This window comes from Ranitomeya variabilis, chromosome 5 (genome assembly GCF_051348905.1).
Source record: "Ranitomeya variabilis isolate aRanVar5 chromosome 5, aRanVar5.hap1, whole genome shotgun sequence".
Classification (NCBI taxonomy): domain Eukaryota; kingdom Metazoa; phylum Chordata; class Amphibia; order Anura; family Dendrobatidae; genus Ranitomeya; species Ranitomeya variabilis.
Window position 1 is genome coordinate 288630469 of NC_135236.1, and position 24699 is coordinate 288655167.

The 24699-nt window shown below is 42.4% G+C and overlaps 1 protein-coding gene across 1 annotated transcript in view; it reads right to left on the reverse strand.

Annotated features, from left to right (window-relative positions):
• The window catches only part of LOC143774986 (uncharacterized), an 862433-nt gene that overhangs the window by 547260 nt on the left and 290474 nt on the right, over positions 1 to 24699 (reverse strand). Inside the window, exons 37-43 of the mRNA XM_077262800.1 lie at positions 12856 to 12927; positions 12351 to 12410; positions 10662 to 10697; positions 3394 to 3438; positions 3261 to 3296; positions 3100 to 3144; positions 1482 to 1517 (exon numbers count right to left, since the gene is read on the reverse strand). Of these exons, the coding sequence (XP_077118915.1) occupies positions 1482 to 1517; positions 3100 to 3144; positions 3261 to 3296; positions 3394 to 3438; positions 10662 to 10697; positions 12351 to 12410; positions 12856 to 12927 (330 nt within the window). The remainder of the gene's footprint in view (positions 1 to 1481; positions 1518 to 3099; positions 3145 to 3260; positions 3297 to 3393; positions 3439 to 10661; positions 10698 to 12350; positions 12411 to 12855; positions 12928 to 24699) is intronic.

A 24699-nucleotide genomic window follows, 5' to 3' on the forward strand; every position in this document is an offset into this window, starting at 1 on the left:
GTGAGTAGTGTTGAGCATTCCGATACCGCAAGTATCGGGTATCGGCCGATATTTGCTGTATCGGAATTCCGATACCGAGATCCGATACTTTTGTGGTATCGGGTATCGGTATCGAAACAACATTAATGTAAAAATGTGTAAAAGAGAGAATTAAAATAAAAAATATTGCTATACTCACCTCTCCGACGCAGCCTGCACCTTACCGAGGGAAGCGGCAGCGTTCTTTGTTTAAAATTCGCGCTTTTCTTTCCTTACGTGAAGTCCCGGCTTTGTGATTGGTTGCGTCGCAGTCACATGGGCGACGCAACCAATCACAGCAAGCCGTGACGTAATTTCAGGTCCTTAAGGATTTTAAAATTACGTCCCGGCTTTGTGATTGGTTGCGTCGCAGTCACATGGGCGACGCAACCAATCACAAGCCGTGACGTCACGGGAGGCTGGACACGCGCGCATTTTAAAATGCGCGCTTGTCCAACCTCCTGTGACGTCCCGGCTTGTGATTGGTTGCTTCGCGATCAACCAATCACAAGCCGGGAGGCTGGACACGCGCGCATTTTAAAATGCGCGCGTGTCCAGCCTCCCGGCTTGTGATTGGTTGACCGCGAAGCAACCAATCACAAGCCGGGATGTCACGGGAGGTTGGACAAGCGCGCATTTTAAAATGCGCGCGTGTCCAGCCTCCCGGCTTGTGATTGGTTGACCGCGAAGCAACCAATCACAAGCCGGGACGTCACGGGAGGTTGGACAAGCGCGCATTTTAAAATGCGCGCGTGTCCAGCCTCCCGGCTTGTGATTGGTTGATCGCGACGCAACCAATCACAAGCCGGGACTTCACGTAAGGAAAGAAAAGCGCGAATTTTAAACAAAGAACGCTGCCGCTTCCCTCGGTAAGGTGCAGGCTGCGTCGGAGAGGTGAGTATAGCAATATTTTTTATTTTAATTCTCTCTTTTACACATTAATATGGATCCCAGGGCCTGAAGGAGAGTTTCCTCTCCTTCAGACCCTGAGAACCATCAGGAATACCGTCCGATACTTGAGTCCCATTGACTTGTATTGGTATCGGGTATCGGTATCGGATTGGATCCGATACTTTGCCGGTATCGGCCGATACTTTCCGATACCGATACTTTCAAGTATCGGACGGTATCGCTCAACACTACTTGTGAGTTTGACATCCCTGGTCTATGTTATTCACATTATTTTGAATATGGCTAAGCTGCAATCTGACACATCCCGTGGACAAGAGATGAAAGCATTCCTGATTTTTCTATCTCATAAATTGTTATAAATTAGGGGGGGGAAAAACACTTGAATATAGGAGGGAAATAGCAAATGTGAAGAACACCTCTGTGTCTTAATGAATTGTCGGTCTCCTTGCATGCATTGTTACCAGTCCTAAATCACATTCTGTAAAATGATATATCTTTATTATAGGAATAACTCAGCTGTGCCGCTCTTTAATATAAAAGTTTCTAATTACCTGGTCTCCTTTTTGACCTGTAGGCCCTGGAAGTCCCTAATAAAAAAATAATTAAAGAATGAATTTATATCTGAAAAATTCACAGATGGTGTTTTAGTCATGTAAGTCATGTAAGTCTAAGGACTAATGCACTCAGACTTATTATGGCTCAGTTTTATATTGAGCTGTAATGAGGCTGCCATAGAGGTTCATTCGGCTTCTACTGTGCCATTGTGTGCCTATGGTTTTAAACATTAAAATCAGCATAAAAACAATCTGCCATGTTCCATTTGATACTTTATATACAGAGATAGAAGCATTACAGAGGAATACCTTTGAATACAGCGTTCTAAGGAGCCTTTTAATATACATTTTATGCCAAAAACGTATTAACCAAATACCCTGTGTTTTTCCATCCTTATATTAGCACTTGCTGTTTACTGTTATTTTTTTGCAAGAGTATTTTTTGGTTTTACTGTGCCTTTCTTTGTGTGGTTTCAGTTCTAAGGAGCCTTGCAGTGAATTGAGGCCATATGTCTCTGTCCTTTGGCGCCGTACAGCTGCGTGCCTCCGTGCATGAACCCTTACTTAGATGTCGTATCAACATTTTGGCACATTATAGGCTCACATAGGCATTATCAAAAATATGTACGAGGTTTAGAAACACTAGCAATAATTAGTAATGACTGAGTCTGTATATTAACAGTAGCCTATTAGGTCAGTATTAGTGATGAGTGAATATACTCGGTGCTCGAGATTTTCTGGGCACGCTCGGGTGACCTCCGAGTATTTTTTAGTGCTTGGAGATTTAGTTTTTATTGCCGCAGCTGAATGATTTACATCTGTTAGCCAGCATAAGTACATGTGGGGGTTGTCTGGTTGCTAGGGAATCCCCACATGTACTTATGCTGGCTAACAGATGTAAATCATTCAGCTGCGGCGCTAAAAACTAAAACTCCGAGCAATAAAAAATACTCGGAGGACACCCGAGCGTGCTTGGGAAATCTCGAGTAATGAGTATATTTGCTCATCACTAATCATAATAATTATAATATAATACGGTAAGCAGTTTTTTCATACTGATGGGAAAATTGAGGCAGCATAGTTTAACCCATTATCTACCAATGTCCTTTTTTTGGGACACCTAATCTTTAGCTTCTAGCAACTAAGATTTTATAATTGTTATAATTAGGTGCAATTTTTTGTGTTGTGTTTGTAAAATGAATGTTTTCAAAATAGGAAATCATGTCACTGTCATTTTTAATTGAATATTGGGATGCCCTTTTCTGAAAAATCCGTACTTGTAAAAATTTTAATTTGGCAAGTAATGGGTTAATTTCTGAATTTCTCAGGTTATTTGTAACCTCATGTGTGTTTAGAAGTTTTGATTCTTCTTTGCACTTTTCAATATGAAATTTAATTAAGAACGACATTCTGTATTAGTAGATTTCTTAATTTCTACCTATTTCAACCCAAACTGTCAAACAACGAAGTCTAATATAACTTAAAAACTATTATATAATAACATTTTCCTAAGGAAAAAAATGTTTTGTTGTAGAAAATAACATTTGCTAATATTAAATGCACAAAGACTTATTCATATAGACCTAATCAATTCACCCAGCAATATTTAACTTACTGCTCTCCCAGCAGGTCCAATTGGTCCAATATCACCACGCTCTCCCTGCAAATAAACATTTCTTGTCATTATTGATTACAAGTTATTAAAATAAAAATATAGAGAGTTTTAGACTTTATGAGTGAGAGATTGAACGAAAAGTGAGGATATGTTGTACTTACTTTATCCCCCTTCTCTCCATCTTGACCTTTCTTTCCCTAATAAAAAAAATAAATAATATGATTATATATTTAATGTCACTTTTCTATATAGAATCCTAATAGACTGTGTCTACTTTTTATTTCATTTCCTCACCCTTAAACCAGCAACTCCATCAATTCCTTGTAAACCTTGGTCACCCTAAAAGTAAAACGAGAAGAATCAATATTTTTTTTACTGATACCATTCTGTTTTTTAGTTTTAAAAGTTCATGCCCTATAGTAAATTTCAGAATTGCATGTGTGGGATTGGTAATTAAAGAGTAACTGTCATTTTAATTTTTATTTAATAAATCACAGTACATATGTAAATAAGCAACTTTGTAATATATCTTATCATAGAAATCTGCTTCTTTCTCCTCTCTGACTGATCAGTCATTACCCAAATTCTCAATTCAGAGGTAAAATCTGTATTCAGTGAAGACATTTTCCCATTACTGAGATAGGAGTTGAGCTGCTACGGATACAATTCTATGTAGGAGGCAGGAGCTAAAGACAGAGCCTCTCCCCTTCTATCTATTCTATCTATATGGAATCTCTTCAGTAGTAACCGCCATCTCTTTTCTCAGTAATGAGAAAATGTCTTCACTGAACACAGATTTTACCAATGAATTGAGATTTTTGAAATTGAATGATGAAAAAGGAGAAAGAATATTTCTCCCATAAGAATTCTTACAAAATTGCTAATTTTAACATGCATTTTTGATTTCTGAAATAAAGATTAACCCCTTAATGACCGCCAATACTCCTTTTAATGGCGGCAGTTAAGGGTACTTAAACCACAACGCCGTTAAAAAGATTATAGCGCTATCCAGAGTTGGAATTTCTCTAGGGGTAGCTGAGACCCCAGAGAAAATGATTCAGGGCATTTTTTACCAACCCTGGTGTTGTGATCACCATTATTAATGGTATAATGGCAACCGCAAAAAAACTCACACTTTCCACTTCATTTCTCTCTGCTCTGATTTGATCACACACCAGAGGAGAGAGAAATAGGGTCCCCCGGTCCCCTAATCACCCACCCCTGTACCTCTGGAGTCACTGCCATCCCCCTGTGATGTCCTCTGGGCCACTGGAGTCTTCTTCCAGGAGAAAATGGCAGGCGCATGCGCAGTGTGACCGCCGAGATCTGCCAGCCGGCACCCGGCAACAATAGGAAATTTTTTCTATTGGTTCATTTTGATCACTGTGATAGACCCTATTACAGTGATCAAAATATAAAAAATATTAAATGAAACCTCCTTTTATTCCCCCCCTTAGTTAGGGAAAAATAATAAAATAAAAAATATATATTTGTTTCCATTTTTCCATTAAGGTTAGATTTGGGCTAAATTGAGTTGGGCTAAAGTGAGTTGGGCTAAAGTTAGGGTTAGCGTTAGTGTTAGCATTAGGGTTAGCATTAGGGTTAGGGCTAGGGTTAGGGTTGGGATTAGGTTAGGGGTGTGTTAGGGTTAGGTTCATGGTTGGGTTTGGGAATAGGGTTAGAGGTGTGTTGGGGTTAAGTTTGTGGTAAGGGCTATGGTTAGGGTTAGGATTAGGGTTAGGGGTGTGTTTTGGTTAGGGTTGTGGTTAGGGTTGGGATTAGGGTTGGAATTAGGGTTAAGGGTGTGTTGGGGTTAGGGTTGGAGTTACAATTGGGGGATTTCCACTGTTTAGGTACATTAGGGGGTTTCCAAACATGATATGGTGCTACCATTGATTTCAGCCAATTTTGCATTCAAAAAGTCAAACGGTGCTCCCTCCCTTCTGAGCCCTGCCATGCACCCAAACAGTGGTTTACCCCCACATATGGGGTATCAGCATACTCAGGACAAATTGCACAACAACTTTGGGGGTCTAATTTCTCCTGTTACCCTTGGGAAAATAAAATTTTTGGAACAAAAAGATAATTTTTGTGGGAAAAATATGATTTTTTATTTTCACAGCTCTACGTTACAAACTTCTGTGAAATACTTGGGGGTTCAAAGTGCTCACCACACATCTACATAAGTTTCATTAGGGTCTAGTTTCCAAAATGGTGTCACTTGTGGGGGTTTCCACTGTTTAGGCACATCAGGGGCTCTGCAAACGTGACATGGCTTCCGATCTCAATTCCAGTCAAATCTGCTTTGAAAAAGTCAAATGGCGCGCCTTCCCTTCCGAACTCTGGCATGCGCCCAAACAGTGGTTTACCCCCACATATGGGGTATCGGCGTATTCAGGAGAAATTGCACAACAACTTTTGTGGTTCATTTTCTTTTTTTACATTTGTGAAAATAAAAAAAAATTGGTTCTGAAGTAAAATGTTTGTGAAAAAAAGTTAAATGTTAATTTTTTCCTTCCACATTGCTTCAGTTCCTGTGAAGCATGTAAAGGGTTAATACACTTCTTGAATGTGGTTTTGAGCACATTGAGGGGTGCAGTTTTTACAATGGTGTGACTTTTGGGTATTTTCTGTCATGTACACCCCTCAAAGTGACTTGAAATGTAATGTGATCCCTCAAAGAAATGGTGTTGTAAAAATGAGAAATCGCTCATCAAATTTTAACCCTTTTAACTTCCTAACAAAAAAAATTGTTTCCAAAATTGTGCTGATGTAAAGTAGACATGTGGGAAATGTTATGTATTAAGTATTTTGTGTGATATCTCTCTGATTTAAGGGCATACAAATTCAAAGTTTGAAAATTGCTAACTTTTCAAAATTTTCACCATAGCTCCATTTTTCCATAAATAAATGCAAGTCGTATCGAAGAAATTTTACCGCTAACATGAAGGACAAAATGTCACGAAAAACAATCTCAGAAAAAATTAATCAAGAAAAAAGCTTAAAAATGATAAGCAAACTGTTGGCAACAGTTGTAAAATTAGTTTAGATCAGTGGCACCAAAATAAATATCTGTATATCCTTCTATATTATTTCAAAACACTCTTTTTCGGTGATTACTATGTATCTCCGTTCATACTGCACCCACACACAATTGATACACCATTTGAAATGTAAACTTGCCCCCTTCAGCAAGAAAATAGCCAAACAAACCACACATCCATGATGTAATCACAAAATACACTTTAAACATTAATTTTCATAAACTTGCAGTAAGGAAAAATGACCTGCAGGTGGCACCACACTACCACAAAGCTGAAACAAACCCTAACATTTGCCTTGGGGGCTTTCCAGCTTGCTGAACTCCTTACCCAGCTGATTTCATGCAGGTACATATTTGCTACGCATGTGGAAGTAGAATAAAAGTAAAACTTTACCTGTTTAAGACTTCAGCTTTAAAACTGAAGATATAAATGAATGCAGCGTAAAAGGGACCGGACAGGTTCTGAACCATCAGATTTCCCGTATTATTGGACAGTGATCGAAAAGTCTATCTTCCTTCTAAGGTTGCAGCCTATTGGTGACCTGGAGTAACCTCTGGTTCCAAGTAAAAAACTGCTGCGTTGACATAACTCAGACTGTACATTGTTTCCCAATGGGAGAGATTAGTGGAAACAACCTTCCAAAAATTGAAAAAAAAAATCCAACCATAGGGGAAAAAAAAGGTAAAATAATCTGCAGATATTACTTTTTTTTTTTTAAAGGGATATTCCCAATTATTATATAATGGTGTAAATACGCTCAGTTGTGGGGTCAATTCTCCTTCATCATTTTTACTGTCATAGTGGCACTGCTGTACAGGGAGCTGCTCCATTCACATACATAGGGCTGTGTTGCACTGCCCTACACTGCAGATAGATGGCAGTGCTGCTGTGGAGGGGAAAAAAATGCTGCTGCCCCTGTTCTTTTGCAAGGTCCTGGCAATCAGACCCCTCCTGATCAATAAGTAAAATACCATTATGTTTAATGTTGGGGGATCTCCTTTAGGCTGGAGTCACACACAACATATAAAATATTGGTCCATTTTACAAGGACGAGAATCGCAGAAATGTTCCCTGAACAGTGATCCGTATGTCATCCGTGTGCAATGAGAGGATTCGATTTTCTTGCATGTAAGCATCCGTGTGACATCCGTATGACATCCATATGGCCAGATTTTCTCACCGGCTTGCAAAATGGACATATAATGGGTCCATGAGCTCAAATATTCGTGAAAACATATATATATATGAATAGAAACGAAAAGCTGAACCGCACAGCCCTTGTCACTTAGAGCTACCACAGTCCATAAGTGGTGTGACCGGAGAGCCTGACATCCAGATGGAGGTGCTCGCATGAAAAAACAACAATGTAACAGATAAGAACTAGAAAAAATGCGGCAGCACTCACCAGCGTCGATGTGGTCTGAGTCCTTTATTGAGACATGTGATACATCACCATTATCTTCACGGCACGAGGGAGTGTGAAAGGAAAGGAGGTGAGCAGGGATCAACGACGGCCGTTTCGCGCCAACAACAGCGCTTCTATGGGTCTAAGGTGCTGGGAGGAGACGTCAGTACATATAGGTGAGTAGGAACAACCCCTTCCCACCCCACGCCCCCACACCCAACCACCTGCAGACAAGATACATCAAGTGCATAACATACAAATATAAATATTAAAAACAATGCCAGCAAAATAAATCAGAAAGAGTCTGGCCAACCATATCTCTACTCCAGAAGTAAAATACTACAGAAATTCAACAAAATAGCCGCAAAACTATGGAGAATGTTACCCGATCCCATCAGCAGCAAGCCGGGCACTCCTACATGCTCTAACCATACTGCACGCAGGATTCCTCTGGATAGAACAGCAGGGGGAGGGAGAGTGGCAGGGGAAGTAACACCAAAACAAACCCCGCGTCAGGGGGTCACAGGAATACGGACATGTCGATCCTGTCATTCATACCGGCCGGACCCATCGCGCGCGTGCGCATAACCAACCTGGCCTCCTGCCTCAATAGCAGTTTGTGCCGATCACCCCCCTGTGCGGGTAGCGCCACCCTCTCCACCCCTGCAAATGTAAGAACCTCCGGATCCCCTCCATGCATATCCCTAACATGATTGATGAGTCTAGGTACACCCTTGCCCGTCCGGATGGACCTAAAATGCTCCCTAAAACGTACATGTAACTGACGTATAGTCTTCCCCACATAATATCTTTTGCATGGACAAAAAACTACGTATACGACATGATCCGATTTACACGAAATAAATTGCTGGACCGTGTGTCTGACTGGACCTATGTTCAATACCCGCCCGACCAAATGATATTTACAAGATTGACAATTCCCGCAACAGAAATTCCCCCTAGGGACATATTGTTCCAACCACGTTGTCTTTAAATCCAACGTGCGATTACGGAGCAGCACATCCCTGATCCATGTACTCCGTCTATTGGAGAATAACGGCCCTCCAGACACCCTTTCCGACAAATCCTTATCCCTCTCTAATACATGCCAGTGCCTCCTGATAGATGACCTTATCTCCTGGTCTAGGGGACCAAAGCGAAATCAAAAAGTAAAACGTTGCCCTGCTGTAGCACCTGCATGACCGACATTTCCTCGTGGATGTTCTTTCACACAATCCACTGCCGTCTGCAACAACACATGTGGGTAACCCCTCTCTCGAAATCTAGAGCATAATTCCCTGGATTGGTTGTCGAACCCTATCTGCGTGTTGTTGATCCTTCTTGCGCGTAAAAGTTGACTGTACGGTAAAGACCGCTTCGTGTGTACAGGGTGGAAACTATTGAAATGTAACATCGCATTAGTGGCAGTCGGTTTGCGAAAAATGGTAGTGCAGATTTCCCCATCCTGAACCGTGACCGATACATCCAGAAAGGATCAACAACACGCAGATAGGGTTCGACAACCAATCCAGGGAATTATGCTCTAGATTTCGAGAGAGGGGTTACCCACATGTGTTGTTGCAGACGGCAGTGGATCGTGTGAAAGAACATCCACGAGGAAATGTCGGTCATGCAGGTGCTACAGCAGGGCAACGTTTTACTTTTTGATTTCGTTTTGGTCCCCTAGACCAGGAGATAAGGTCATCTATCAGGAGGCACTGGCATGTATTGGAGAGGGATAAGGATTTGTCGGGTAGGGTGTCTGGAGGGCCGTTATTCTCCAATAGACGGAGTACACGGATCAGGGATGTGCTGGTCCGTAATCGCACGTTGGATTTAAAGACAATGTGGTTGGAACAATTTGTCCCTAGGGGGAATTTCCGTTGCGGGAATTGTCAATCTTGTAAATATCATTTGGTCGGGCGGGTATTGAACATAGGTCCAGTCAGACACACGGTCCAGCAATTTATTTCGTGTAAATCGGATCATGTCGTATACGTAGTTTTTTGTCCATGCAAAAGATATTATGTGGGGAAGACTATACGTCAGTTACATGTACGTTTTAGGGAGCATTTTAGGTCCATCCGGACGGGCAAGGGTGTACCTAGACTCATCAATCATGTTAGGGATATGCATGGAGGGGATCCGGAGGTTCTTACATTTGCAGGGGTGGAGAGGGTGGCGCTACCCGCACAGGGGGGTGATCTGCACAAACTGCTATTGAGGCAGGAGGCCAGGTTGATTATGCGCACGCGCGCGATGGGTCCGGCCGGTATGAATGACAGGATCGACATGTCCGTATTCCTGTGACCCCCTGACGCGGGGTTTGTTTTGGTGTTACTTCCCCTGCCACTCTCCCTCCCCCTGCTGTTCTATCCAGAGGAATCCTGCGTGCAGTATGGTTAGAGCATGTAGGAGTGCCCGGCTTGCTGCTGATGGGATCGGGTAACATTCTCCATAGTTTTGCGGCTATTTTGTTGAATTTCTGTAGTATTTTACTTCTGGAGTAGAGATATGGTTGGCCAGACTCTTTCTGATTTATTTTGCTGGCATTGTTTTTAATATTTATATTTGTATGTTATGCACTTGATGTATCTTGTCTGCAGGTGGTTGGGTGTGGGGGCGTGGGGTGGGAAGGGGTTGTTCCTACTCACCTATATGTACTGACGTCTCCTCCCAGCACCTTAGACCCGTAGAAGTGCTGTTGTTGGCGCGAAACGGCCGCCGTTGATCCCTGCTCACCTCATTTCCTTTCACACTCCCCCGTGCCGTGAAGATAATGGTGATGCATCACATGTCTCAATAAAGGACTCAGACCACACCGACGCTGGTGAGTGCTGCCGCATTTTTTCTAGTTCTTATATATATATATACAGTATATGTCAGTGAGATACATACCTCTCTGTGTTCATCATCTCATTAAACACATTTACATTTGACCAGCTTAATTTTCCTGAAATTGCCTGTGCCCCCGACAGAATTTCGCACGGGCCAACTAGTCTAAACATATTCTGAAAGTTACTAGAGGCTGGCTTTAGCTGTATTAAAGTTAATGAAGAATTCATATAAACGTGGTAACTGAGATAATCTATTTTTCAAGCATATAAACATACCTTTTTTCCAGAAGGTCCTGCAAGGCCCATAGATCCCTGGCAATAAGAATATATATGACCATAACATAACACTTTACAAGATGAATTGTGCAAACATTTCCAACAGAAACTGATTTTACAAGTCAAAAAGTAAAAATCGTTAACTAAAGAAGAAAAGTCCCTATAGACAGCAAGCAGCGCCAGTCCTCACTTTTCTACTTGAATTACATTTCTCGTAATTTGTGTTTATTACTATTGTATATTCAAAGGGAATCTGTCACCAGTTTTTTTTCCACCTAATCTTAGAGCAGCATAATGCAGAGACATGAACCATGATTCTATCGATGTGATGCTGAGCTGCTTGCTGTAGTATTAATAAAATCTTTGTTTTATCAACAGGAGATTATCACGAGAGGGCTAGTTAACCGGCTTCCATGTAGTCCTCCGTATTTGTGAACTATGTACAACCTCGCTCTCACCACTGACTGGCAGCTTTCTGCCTACTCACAGCAAACGCATAAAGCAGCCAATCAGTGGCATGTGTGGAGTTATACAGAGCTCAGCATTCAGAGAACTGGTATATCGGCAGCAGATAAAAGAGTGATTTTATCAAAACTGCAGCAAGCAGCCATACATGCCTGGAATCAGAGTGTCTGCCTCTACAACATGCTCTGCTCTGAGATGGGGTAGCAAAAAACAGGTGACAGATTCCCTTTCATTCCTTTGTGCTATTTGACCTATATATGACCTATAGATCCATCAGAATCTTTGATTAACTTGTGCTCCTTGACAATTCAGTAGGTCATGTTGATCACACGAGTTCTCTCATTGTACCCCCACGATCAGTGGCAGGAGCCCAGATGTTACTAGAGGCCCCTGTTGAACTGCAATTACCAGCAAGAACAACCATCTCTACAGTTAAACTCTTTAGATCCCAAAACCAAAAGTGACCCTGGCATTTAAATGGTTAGATAGAGAGAGGGATCTCCCTCTGTCAGCTCATTGGCCTTGCCCCAATTATGTGGCTACTAATATATTACAGTGACAACCAACAGCCCCACAATCACCTCTGTAGTTGCCATCTTAGTGCTCTATGCCAGAGAGTAGTCAGTCATCATCTTTTATTACATAACAAAAATAATTAGCGCAGCCTTTTTTGTGGGTAGGTAAGGCCTCTTTCACACTTCAGTCTTTTGGCATCAGTCAGAAACCGCCATTTTCGTCAAATAGCGGATCCGCCATTTTTTTTGGGCGGATCCGCTATTTTCCCATAGACATGCATTAGCTACGGATTGTGGGGATGGTCGTCCGTTCCATCCGCCATGCGACGGATCCATCAAGATTTAGCGGATGTCATCTAGACATTGACGGCCATTGGAACGTTTTTTGTCTGCGCCGAAATGGCGGTTCGCGACGGATCCGTCGCATCCGCCATTCCATAGAATGGCCGCCTATGGGCGATGGATCCGTCGCGACCGTCATTTCGGCGGATCTGTCGCCCCAATCCGCTTTTTCAATTGCGCATGCTCCAAAAAGTAGATACTTTTCCCAAGTAACGGATCCGTCAAAAAAACTGATCCGTTAGAACCGTTTTCTCAACAATTGTGATGGATCCGTCGATCCGTCACTATGTCGGAGCTGACTGACGCCAAGCAACTGAAGTGTGAAAGAAGCCTTAGTCACAACAAAAACATTCAAAAGAATACTCACCTTTTCACCTAACATTCCCTTTAAGCCAGGTATTCCAGGAACGCCAATGCCTGCTTCTCCCTATAGAAAAACATAATGAAAACTGATGCAAAAACAGTGGAAACTAATTTAATATTTTTTCTCATAGTTAAATGTTCCAAATGAAATTTTTTCACATAAAAAAAGCAAAAACAGAAATAAGGTAATTCTGAAGTATGGGAAACTATGTAACTCAGAGAAAGATTACTCATTTTCCTAGTGTTAGGGTCTTTTCATACTTGTGTTTACTTAATTTATTGAGTACCCATCAAGGGTTCTGGCAAGAATATCGCAGCCTACAGCACTAACTTTGTCAAAAAGTAACAGAACCTTGGCAATACAAATGTTTCTGTTGGAATTTCCAAATGTCATTTTTAGAAAGATTTGGCAAACAGATTCATGACACTAGTGTGTACAGAGTCTAAAATGTTTATAAAATGGATCTTGCTCCATTACCAACCTTCCTTACTTCGTATGCATTATTTACCTTTTCTCCTTTTATTCCTTGAAGTCCTGGGAGACCATCGAGTCCTATGGGACCTGGCAACCCAGCTCTGCCCTGTATTACAAACATTAAAGAGTTATTTTCTTGTTTAAAGATAGGTAGAGAAATTAAGCATGTTTTGAATTTGATATTTCTCACTGACTCCATTATCCTTGTAACCCTTTAATATATTTATGTTTATTGGTCATTGCCAAGGGAACAAGCCACTACTGTCAGCGGTGATCAAACATGGGCAGCGCTCACAAGCTCTTTTCTATTGAGCTTCTAAGCACAGCACTGAGTCTAGTCGGAGGGGTGACCTGTTAGCTCTTATACCGGCCAGCTCAATTCTGCTCCGCTATCCCTCACATTGACAGCATACAGTTCGAGCCAACAGCACAACGATACTGCTGGCCAAAATTGTCACTGTAGAAGGAGCGCCTGACCCCAATGAAGTCAGAAAGCTGGTGTGCGGTGCACTCCTGAAATAAGACACGACCAACCCTTTAAATTGGAAGACAATTTTTTTGTCCAGAAACCAATATTAACATTACTGAAAGACATAATTGTAAAAGCATCTAACTTTTCTTTATCTTTAACCCCTTCACCCCCAAGGGTGGTTTGCACGTTAATGACCGGGCCAATTTTTACAATTCTGACCACTGTCCCTTTATGAGGCTATAACTCTGGAACGCTTTGACGGATCTTGGCGATTCTGACATTGTTTTCTCGTGACATATTGTACTTCATGTTAAATGTAAAATTTATTCTATATAACTTGCGTTTATTTGTGAAAAAAATGGAAATTTGGCGAAAATTTTGAAAATTTTGCAATTTTCCAACTTTGAATTTTTGTGCCCTTAAATCACAGACATATGTCACGCAAAATACTTAATAAGTAACATTTCCCACATGTCTACTTTACATCAGTACAATTTTGGAACCAAAATTTTTTTTTGTGACGGAGTTATAAGGGTTAAAAGTTGACCAGCAATTTCTCATTTTTACAACACCATTTTTTTTTAGGGACCACATCTCATTTGAAGTCATTTTGAGGGGTCTATATGATAGAAAATACTCAAGTGTGACACCATTCTAAAAACTGCATCCCTCAAGGTGCTCAAAACCACATTCAAGAAGTTTATTAACCCTTCAGGTGTTTCACAGGAATTTTTGGAATGTTTAAATAAAAATGAACATTTAACTTTTTTTCACACAAAATTTATTTCAGCTCCAATTTGTTTTATTTTACCAAGGGTAACAGGAGAAAATGGACCCCCAAAGTTGTTGTACAATTTGTCCTGAGTACGATGATACCCCATATGTGGGTGTAAACCATTGTTTAGGCGCATGGCAGAGCTTGGAAGGGAAGGAGCGCCATTTGACTTTTCAATGCAAAATTGACTGGAATTGAGATGGGACGCCATGTTGCGTTTGGAGAGCCCCTGATGTGCCTAAACATTGAAACTCCCTACAAGTGACACCATTTTGGAAAGTAGACCCCCTAAGGAACTTATCTAGATGTGTGGTGAGCACTTTGACCCACCAAGTGCTTCACAGAAGTTTATAATGCAGAGCCGTAAAAATAAAAAATCATATTTTTTCACAAAAATGATCTTTTCGCCCCCAATTTTTTATTTTCCCAAGGGTAAGAGAAGAAATTGGACCCCAAAAAATGTTGTGCAATTTGTCCTGAGTACGCTGATACCCCATATGTGGGTGTAAACCATTGTTTGGGCGCATGGCAGAGCTTGGAAGGGAAGGAGCGCCATTTGACTTTTCAATGCAAAATTGACTGGAATTGAGATGGGACGCCATGTTGCGTTTGGAGAGCCCCTGATGTGCCTAAACATTGAAACTCCCTACAAGTGACACCATTTTGGAAAGTAGACCCCCTAAGGAACTTATCTAGATGTGTGGTGAGCACTTTGACCCACCAAGTGCTTCACAGAAGTTTATAATGCAGAGCCGTAAAAATAAAAAATCATATTTTTTCACAAAAATGATCTTTTCGCCCCCAATTTTTTATTTTCCCAAGGGTAAGAGAAGAAATTGGACCCCAAAAAATGTTGTGCAATTTGTCCTGAGTACGCTGATACCCCATATGTGGGTGTAAACCATTGTTTGGGCGCATGGCAGAGCTTGGAAGGGAAGGAGCGCCATTTGACTTTTCAATGCAAAATTGACTGGAATTGAGATGGGACGCCATGTTGCGTTTGGAGAGCCCCTGATGTGCCTAAACATTGAAACTCCCTACAAGTGACACCATTTTGGAAAGTAGACCCCCTAAGGAACTTATCTAGATGTGTGGTGAGCACTTTGACCCACCAAGTGCTTCACAGAAGTTTATAATGCAGAGCCGTAAAAATAAAAAATCATATTTTTTCACAAAAATGATCTTTTCGCCCCCAATTTTTTATTTTCCCAAGGGTAAGAGAAGAAATTGGACCCCAAAAAATGTTGTGCAATTTGTCCTGAGTACGCTGATACCCCATATGTGGGTGTAAACCATTGTTTGGGCGCATGGCAGAGCTTGGAAGGGAAGGAGCGCCATTTGACTTTTCAATGCAAAATTGACTGGAATTGAGATGGGACGCCATGTTGCGTTTGGAGAGCCCCTGATGTGCCTAAACATTGAAACTCCCTACAAGTGACACCATTTTGGAAAGTAGACCCCCTAAGGAACTTATCTAGATGTGTGGTGAGCACTTTGACCCACCAAGTGCTTCACAGAAGTTTATAATGCAGAGCCGTAAAAATAAAAAATCATATTTTTTCACAAAAATGATCTTTTCGCCCCCAATTTTTTATTTTCCCAAGGGTAAGAGAAGAAATTGGACCCCAAAAAATGTTGTGCAATTTGTCCTGAGTACGCTGATACCCCATATGTGGGTGTAAACCATTGTTTGGGCGCATGGCAGAGCTTGGAAGGGAAGGAGCGCCATTTGACTTTTCAATGCAAAATTGACTGGAATTGAGATGGGACGCCATGTTGCGTTTGGAGAGCCCCTGATGTGCCTAAACATTGAAACTCCCTACAAGTGACACCATTTTGGAAAGTAGACCCCCTAAGGAACTTATCTAGATGTGTGGTGAGCACTTTGACCCACCAAGTGCTTCACAGAAGTTTATAATGCAGAGCCGTAAAAATAAAAAATCATATTTTTTCACAAAAATGATCTTTTCGCCCCCAATTTTTTATTTTCCCAAGGGTAAGAGAAGAAATTGGACCCCAAAAAATATTGTGCAATTTGTCCTGAGTACGCTGATACCCCATATGTGGGTGTAAACCATTGTTTGGGCGCATGGCAGAGCTTGGAAGGGAAGGAGCGCCATTTGACTTTTCAATGCAAAATTGACTGGAATTGAGATGGGACGCCATGTTGCGTTTGGAGAGCCCCTGATGTGCCTAAACATTGAAACTCCCTACAAGTGACACCATTTTGGAAAGTAGACCCCCTAAGGAACGTATCTAGATGTGTTTTGAGAGCTTTGAACCCCCAAGTGTTTCACTACAGATTATAACGCAGAGCCGTGAAAATAATTTTTTTTTTTTTTCTCAAAAATGATTTTTTAGCCCCCAGCTTTGTATTTTTACAAGGGTAACAGAATAAATTGGACCCCAAAATTTGTTTTCCAATTTGTCCTGAGTACGCTGATACCCCATATGTGGGGGGGAACCACTGTTTGGGCGCATGACAGAGCTCGGAAGGGAAGGAGCGCCATTTGGAATGCAGACTTAAATGGATTGGTCAGCAGCCGTCACGTTGCATTTGCAGAGCCCCTGATGTACCCAAACAGTACAAACCCCCCACAAGTGACCCCATATTGGAAACTAGACCTCCCAAGGAACTTATCTAGATGTGTTTTGAGAACTTTGAACCCCCAAGTGTTTCACTAAAGTTTATAGCGCAAAGCCGTGAAAATAAAAATTCTTTTTTTTTTTTCACAAAAATGATTTTTTAGCCCCCAGTTTTGTATTTTCACAAGGGTAACAGGATAAATTAGACCCCAAAAGTTGTTGTCCAATTTGTCCTGAGTACGCTGATACCCCATATGTCGGGGGGAACCACTGTTTGTGCGCATGACAGAGCTCGGAAGGGAAGGAGCGCCATTTGGAATGCAGCCTTAAATGGATTGGTCTGCAGGCGTCACGTTGCATTTGCAGAGCCTCTGATGTACCCAAACAGTACAAACCCCCCACAAGTGACCCCATATTGGAAACTAGACCTCCCAAGGAACTTATCTAGATGTGTTGTGAGAACTTTGAACCCCCAAGTGTTTCACTACAGTTTATAATGCAGAGCCGTGAAAATAAAACATCTTTTTTTTCCCACAAAAATGATTTTTAGCCCCCCAAATTTTTATTTTCCTAAGGATAACAAGAGAACTTGGACCCCAGAAGTTGTTGTTCAATTTGTCCCGAGTACGCTGATAACACATATGTTGGGGTAAACCCCTTTTTGGGCGCACGGGAGAGCTCGGAAGGGAAGGAGCACTGTTTTACTTTTTCAACGCAGAATTGGCTGGAATTGAGATTGGACGCCATGTCGCGCTTGGAGAGCCCCTGATGTGCCTGGACAGTGGAAACCCCCCAATTCTACCTGAAACCCTAACCCAAACACACCCCTAACCCTAATCCCAACGGTAACCCTAACCACACCCCTAGCCCTGACACACCCATAATTCTAATCCCAACCCTAATCCAAACGTAAATGTAATCCAAACCCTAACCCTAACTTTAGCCCCAACCCTAACTTTAGCCCCAACCCTAACTTTACCTCCAACCCTAGCCCTAACCCTAACCCTACCCCTAACCCTAACCCTAAACGTGACTGAAATACGTGGCACTGAAATACGTGGCACTGAAATACGTGGCACTGAAATACGTGGCACTGAAATACGTGGCACTGAAATACGTGATACGTGGCACTTAAATACGTGGCACTGAAACACGTGGCACTGAAATACGTGGCACTGAAATACGTGGCACTGAAATACGTGATACATGGCACTGAAATACGTGGCACTGAAATACGTGGCACTGAAATACGTGGCACTGAAATACGTGGCACTTAAATACGTGGCACTGAAATACGTGGCACTGAAATACGTGGCACTTAAATACGTGGCACTTAAATAAGTGGCACTGAAATAAGTGATATTCACATAAATACGTGGCACTGAAATACGTGGCACTGAAATACGTGGCACTGAAATACGTGGCACTGAAATACGTGGCACTGAAATACGTGATACGTGGCACTTAAATACGTGGCACTGAAACACGTGGCACTGAAATACGTGGCACTGAAATACGTGGCACTGAAATACGTGGCACTGAAATACGTGGCACTTAAATAAGTGGCACTGAAATATGTGATATGTGGCACTGAAATACGTGGCACTGAAATACGTGGCACTGAAATACGTGGCACTGAAATACGTGGCACTGAAATACGTGGCACTGAAATATGTGATACGTGGCACTTAAATACGTGGCACTGAAACACGTGGCACTGAAATACGTGATACGTGGCACTGAAATACGTGGCACTGAAATACGTGGCACTGAAATACGTGGCACTGAAATACGTGCAACTGAAATACGTGGTACTAAAATATGTGGCACTGAAATACGTGATACGTGGCACTGAAATACGTGGCACTGAAACACGTGGCACTGAAATACGTGATACGTGGCACTGAAATACATGGCACTGAAATACGTGGCACTGAAATACGTGGCACTGAAATACGTGGCACTGAAATATGTGGCACTGAAATACGTGGCACTATGACTGTCAGAAAATGTTCATTAAACGGTTAGGGGTGAGGTTAGGGGTAGAGTTAGGGTTAGGGTTTGGATCCCTTTATCACCTTGATGGTGGTGGGTGGCTTTTCAGTGTGTTTTCTGTTTTTTTCGATAAAAATGCATGCGTTTTTAACGCAAACAAACGCATGTGCTTAAAAACGCAAGAAAATACTGCAGGTTGTATTTCTGAAAATGAACGCATGCAGAAAAAAACCGCATGCGTTTGAAAACACGACCAAACGCGTACAAAAAAACCGCATGCGTTTTCAATGTTAAATATAGGGAAAAAACGCATGCGTTTTTTTGTGCAAAAAACGCTGCAGACAAAAACGCAAGTGTGAAACCAGCGACGCTTTTTATAGCAAAAAAGTTTTTGCGTCTCCACATTTTGAGACCTATAATTTTTCCACATTTGCTCCACAGAGTCATGTGAGGTCTTGTTTTTTGCGGGACGAGTTGACGTTTTTATTGGTAACATTTTCGGACACGTGACCGTTTTTGATCGCTTTTTATTCCGATTTTTGTGAGGCAGAATGACCAAAAACCTGCTATTCATGAATTTCTTTTGGGAGAGGCGTTTATACCGTTCCGGGTTTGGTAAAATTGATAAAGCAGTTTTATTCGTCGGGTCAGTATGATTACAGCGATATCTCATTTATATCATTTTTTTTATGTTTTGGCGCTTTTATACGATAAAAACTATTTTATAGAAAAAATAATTATTTTGGTATCGCTTTATTCTCAGGACTATAACTTTTTTATTTTTTTGCTGATGATGCTGTATGGTGGCTTGTTTTTTGCGGGACAAGATGACGTTTTCAGCGGTACCATGGATATTTATATCAGTCTTTTTGATCGCGTGTTATTCCACTTTTTGTTCGGCGGTATGGTAATAAAGCGTTGTTTTTTGCCTCGTTTTTTTTTTTTTTTCTTACGGTGTTTACTGAAGGGGTTAACTAGTGTGGCAGTTTTATAGGTTGGGTCATTACGGACGTGGCGATACTAAATATGTGTACTTTTATTGTTTTTTTTTTTTAATTTAGATAAAGAAATGTATTTATGGGAATAATTTTTTTTTTTTTCATTATTTTGGAATATTTTTTTTTTTTTTTTTTTACACATTTGGAAATTTTTTTTTTAACTTTTTTACTTTGCCCCAGGGGGGGACAATACAGATCGGTGATCTGTCAGTTTGCATAGCACTCTGACAGATCACCGATCTGCGAGAAGTGCAGGCTGCTTCACAGTGCCTGCTCTGAGCAGGCTTCTGTGAAGCCACCTCCCTCCCTGCAGGACCCGGATCCGCGGCCATCTTGGATCCGGGTCTGGAGCAGGCAGGGAGGGAGGTAAGACCCTCGCAGCAACGCGATCACATCGCGTTGCTGCGGGGGGCTCAGGGAAGCCCGCAGGGAGCCCCCTCCCTGCGCGATGCTTCCCTGCATCGCCGGCACATCGCGATCATGTTTGATCGCGGTGTGCCGGGGGTTAATGTGCCGGGGGCGGTCCGTGACATAGTGCCGGATGTCAGCTGCGATATGCAGCCGACACCCGGCCGCGATCGGCCGCGCTCCCCCCGTGAGCGCGGCCGATCGGCTATGACGTACTATCCCGTCGGCGGTCATACGGGCCCACCCCACCTCGACGGGATAGTACGTCAAATGTCGGGAAGGGGTTAATAGTTCCAGTCTTCATTGGCAATGTGTGAGAATATAGGGACAAATAACTTAAAATATTGCACATCCACAAAATGAACTTGATGGCTGCTACATGCTAATTCAGGAAATCTGACCCCCATGAATGAGGGATCTAATATCGAAGCGATCCATTGCATTAAAATATTTTGAATTTTTATTCAATCATAAATACATTAAAAAAATGATGAAAAGCAGACTTGCCAAAATAAGGGATGCTGGGTGTAGATAATAAGATGGAATCAAGGTAATAAGCTATATACTACTGTAGCTTTAAATGTTTACATTCGGGAAAAAAGTATTTAGTCAGCCACCAAATGTCCAAGTCTCCCACTTAAAAAGATGAGAGAGGCCTGTAATTGACATCATAGGTAGACCACAACTATGAAAGTCAAAATGAGAAAACAAATCCAGAAAATCACTTTGTCTGATTTGGCAAGATTTATTCAGCAAAAGGGGGTGATTAGGAGCTTTCACCAGATAACAAACACGCATTCTCACACACAGAATATTGGGTTTATACTATCGCATGAACCTTTTATAGCAGTGTCCTTCTGGGACCTTCCCAGTGGTCCAATCAGGGCCGCTTCAGGACCTGAGCATGTGACCCCCGACTGTTGTGAACTCTGTTTTCAGGCTCCCTCTTGTGGTCACTGGTGGTATGGTGTGACTTTTGCTTTGGGCTCCCCCTGGTGGCTTTGTTTGTTATCCTGCTGGTCTCTGGCTATCAGCTGGTTCGTTATCGTCTGGGAGGTTCCTATATAGCTCTGTTTTACTTCCACTTGTTGCCGGCTGTCGATGTAATCAGTGCTACTCAGATTCCTTCTGACTACCTTGCTCCCAGTCCATCCAGGACTAGCTAAGTTTTGTTTGCTCATTTTTTGATCAGCAGTGTTTATCATGTTTTCTTGTCCAGCTTGCTAGAATGTGATTCCCTCGCTTGCTGGATTCTCTAGTGGACTGAGTTTCTCCCCACACACCATTAGTTGGTGCGTGGGTTCTTGAAATCTCAGGATGAATATTTTGTAAGGGTTTTTTATTGATCGCATAGACCCCTGCTCTATTTTCTGCTTTCTAGTACTAGTGGGCCTCTTTTGCTGAATCTGATTTCATCCCTACGTATGTGCCTTCTTCTTACTTCACCGTTAATATTTGTTGGGGGCTTCTATATCTTTGGGGATTATTTCTCTGGAGGCAAGCGAGGTCTTTCTTTCTCTTTAGGGGTAGCTAGTTCCTCAGGCTGGCTCGGGACGTCTAGGAATTTTTTAGGCACGTTCACCGGCTACCTCTAGTTGTTTTGGATAGGTTCAGATTTGCGATCAGTCCAGTTACCATCTCCCTAGAGCTTGTCCTTAGTTTATTCACTTGCTGGTCTATTCGTGATCCTCAGCCTCTAAGGATCATAACAGTACAGCCGGCCCATAAAGTGTTAATTGCATGGCAGAAGCAGGAGAAAAGAAGCCTTGAGAAATTTTTTTTTTTTTTTGCCGTGTGTCTAGCTGCTGTGGCTAGCTTCTCTCCTCCTCTTAATCTTGGTGGGGCTCTCAGTTCAGCTGCTGACATGGATGTCCAGAGCTTGGCTTCCAGTCTGGATCATCTTGCTGCTAGGGTTCAAAGTATTCAGGATTTTGTTGTTTACAGTCCTATGTCAGAGCCTAGAATACCTATTCCGGAGTTGTTTTCTGGAGATAGATCTAGGTTCCTGAATTTTAGGAACAATTGTAAGTTGTTTCTTTCTTTGAAACCTTGTTCCTCGGTGATGCCGTTCAGCAAGTTAAGATTATCATTTCCTTTTTGCGTGGTGACCCCCAAGATTGGGCCTTCGCATTGGCGCCAGGGGATCCTGCATTGCTTAGTGTAGATGCGTTTTTTCTAGCCCTTGGATTTCTCTATGAGGAACCTAATCTTGAGAACCAGGCTGAAAAAACGTTATTGGCCCTCTCGCAGGGGCAAGATGAAGCAGAGGTGTACTGCCAGAAATTTCGGAAATGGTCGGTGCTTACTCAGTGGAATGAGTGTGCCCTGGCTGCAAATTTCAGAGAAGGTCTTTCTGAAGCCATTAAGAATGTCATGGTGGGGTTCCCTACGCCTGCAGGTCTGAATGAGTCAATGACTCTGGCCATTCAGATTGATCGGCGTTTGCGGGAGCGCAAACCTGTGCACCATTTGGCGGTGTCTTCTGAACAGACACCTGAATCTATGCAATGTGACAGAATTCTGACCAGAAGTGAACGGCAAAATTATAGACGGCAAAATGGGTTGTGCTTTTACTGTGGTGACTCAGCTCATGTTATCTCAGCATGCTCTAAGCGCAAAAAAAAGGTTGATAAATCTGTCACCATTGGTACTTTACAGCCTAAGTTCATTTTGTCTGTTACCCTGATTTGTTCCCTGTCATCTTACCCGGTTAATGCTTTTGTAGATTCAGGTGCCGCCCTGAGTCTGATGGATTGGTCATTTGCCAGGCGCTGTGGTTTTGATTTGGAGCCTTTAAAATTCCCTATTCCACTAAGGGGAATTGATTCTACACCATTGGCTACGAATAGACCTCAGTACTGGACACAAGTGACCATGTGCATGACTCCTGTTCATCAGGAGGTGATTCGCTTTCTTGTACTGCATAATTTGCATGATGTCGTCGTGTTGGGTCTACCATGGTTGCAGACTCATAATCCAGTCCTGGATTGGAAAGCTATGTCGGTGTCAAGGTGGGGATGTCAGGGAATTCATGGTGACGCTCCTGTGGTGTCAATTGCTTCGTCCACTCCTTCTGAGGTCCCTACGTTTTTGTCAGACTACCAGGATGTATTTGAGGAGCCCAAACTCAATTCTCTACCTCCTCATAGGGACTGTGATTGTGCTATAAATTTGATTCCTGGTAGTAAGTTTCCTAAGGGACGACTTTTCAATTTATCTGTGCAGGAGCATGCTGCCATGCGGAGTTATATAAAGGAGTCTTTAGAGAAGGGACATATTTGCCCGTCCTCATCCCCTCTTGGTGCAGGATTCTTTTTTGTGGCTAAAAAGGATGGTTCCCTGAGACCCTGTATTGATTATCGCCTTTTGAATAAAATCACGGTCAAATTTCAGTATCCTTTGCCATTGTTAACTGATTTGTTTGCTCGCATTAGGGGGTCTAGTTGGTTCACCAAGATAGATCTTCGTGGTGCGTATAACCTTGTGCGTATAAAACAGGGTGATGAATGGAAAACTGCATTTAATACGCCTGAAGGCCATTTTGAGTACTTGGTGATGCCTTTTGGACTTTCTAATGCTCCTTCAGTCTTTCAGTCCTTTATGCATGACATCTTCCGTGAATATCTGGATAAGTTTATGATTGTGTATCTGGATGATATTCTGTTTTTTTCGGATGATTGGGAGTCTCATGTTAAGCAGGTCAGGATGGTCTTTCATGTCCTACGTGACAATGCTTTATTTGTGAAGGGCTCAAAATGTCTTTTTGGAGTCCAGAAGATTTCTTTTTTGGGTTTCATTTTTTCTCCTTCTACTATTGAGATGGACCCAGTCAAGGTTCAGGCTATTCATGACTGGACGCAGCCTACATCTGTTAAGAGTCTTCAGAAGTTCTTGGGTTTTGCTAATTTTTACCGTCGCTTCATAGCTAATTTTTCTGGCGTTGTTAAGCCTTTGACGGATTTGACCAAGAAGGGTTCTGATGTGACTAATTGGTCTTCTGCGGCTGTGGAGGCCTTTCGGGAGCTGAAGCGTCGGTTTTCTTCGGCTCCAGTCTTATGTCAGCCAGATGTCTCACTTCCCTTCCAGGTGGAGGTTGATGCTTCCGAGATTGGAGCGGGGGCTGTTTTGTCGCAGAGAAGCCCCGATGGCTCTGTGATGAAGCCATGTGCTTTCTTTTCAAGAAAGTTTTCGCCTGCCGAGCTGAATTATGATGTCGGTAATCGGGAGCTGTTGGCTATGAAGTGGGCATTTGAGGAGTGGCGACATTGGCTCGAGGGAGCTAAACATCGTGTGGTGGTCTTGACTGACCACAAGAATTTGATTTATCTCGAGTCGGCCAAGCGGCTGAATCCTAGACAGGCTCGTTGGTCGTTGTTTTTCTCTCGTTTTGATTTCATGGTCTCGTACCTGCCGGGTTCGAAGAATGTGAAGGCTGATGCTCTTTCTAGGAGTTTTGTGCCTGATTCTCCTGGAGATTCAGAGCCGGCTGGTATCCTTGGAGAAGGGGTGATTTTGTCTGCCATCTCCCCAGATTTGCGACGTGTGCTGCAAGAGTTTCAGGCGGATAGACCTGATCGCTGTCCACCGGAGAGACTGTTTGTCCCGGATAGATGGACCAACAGAGTCATCTCCGAGGTTCATTCT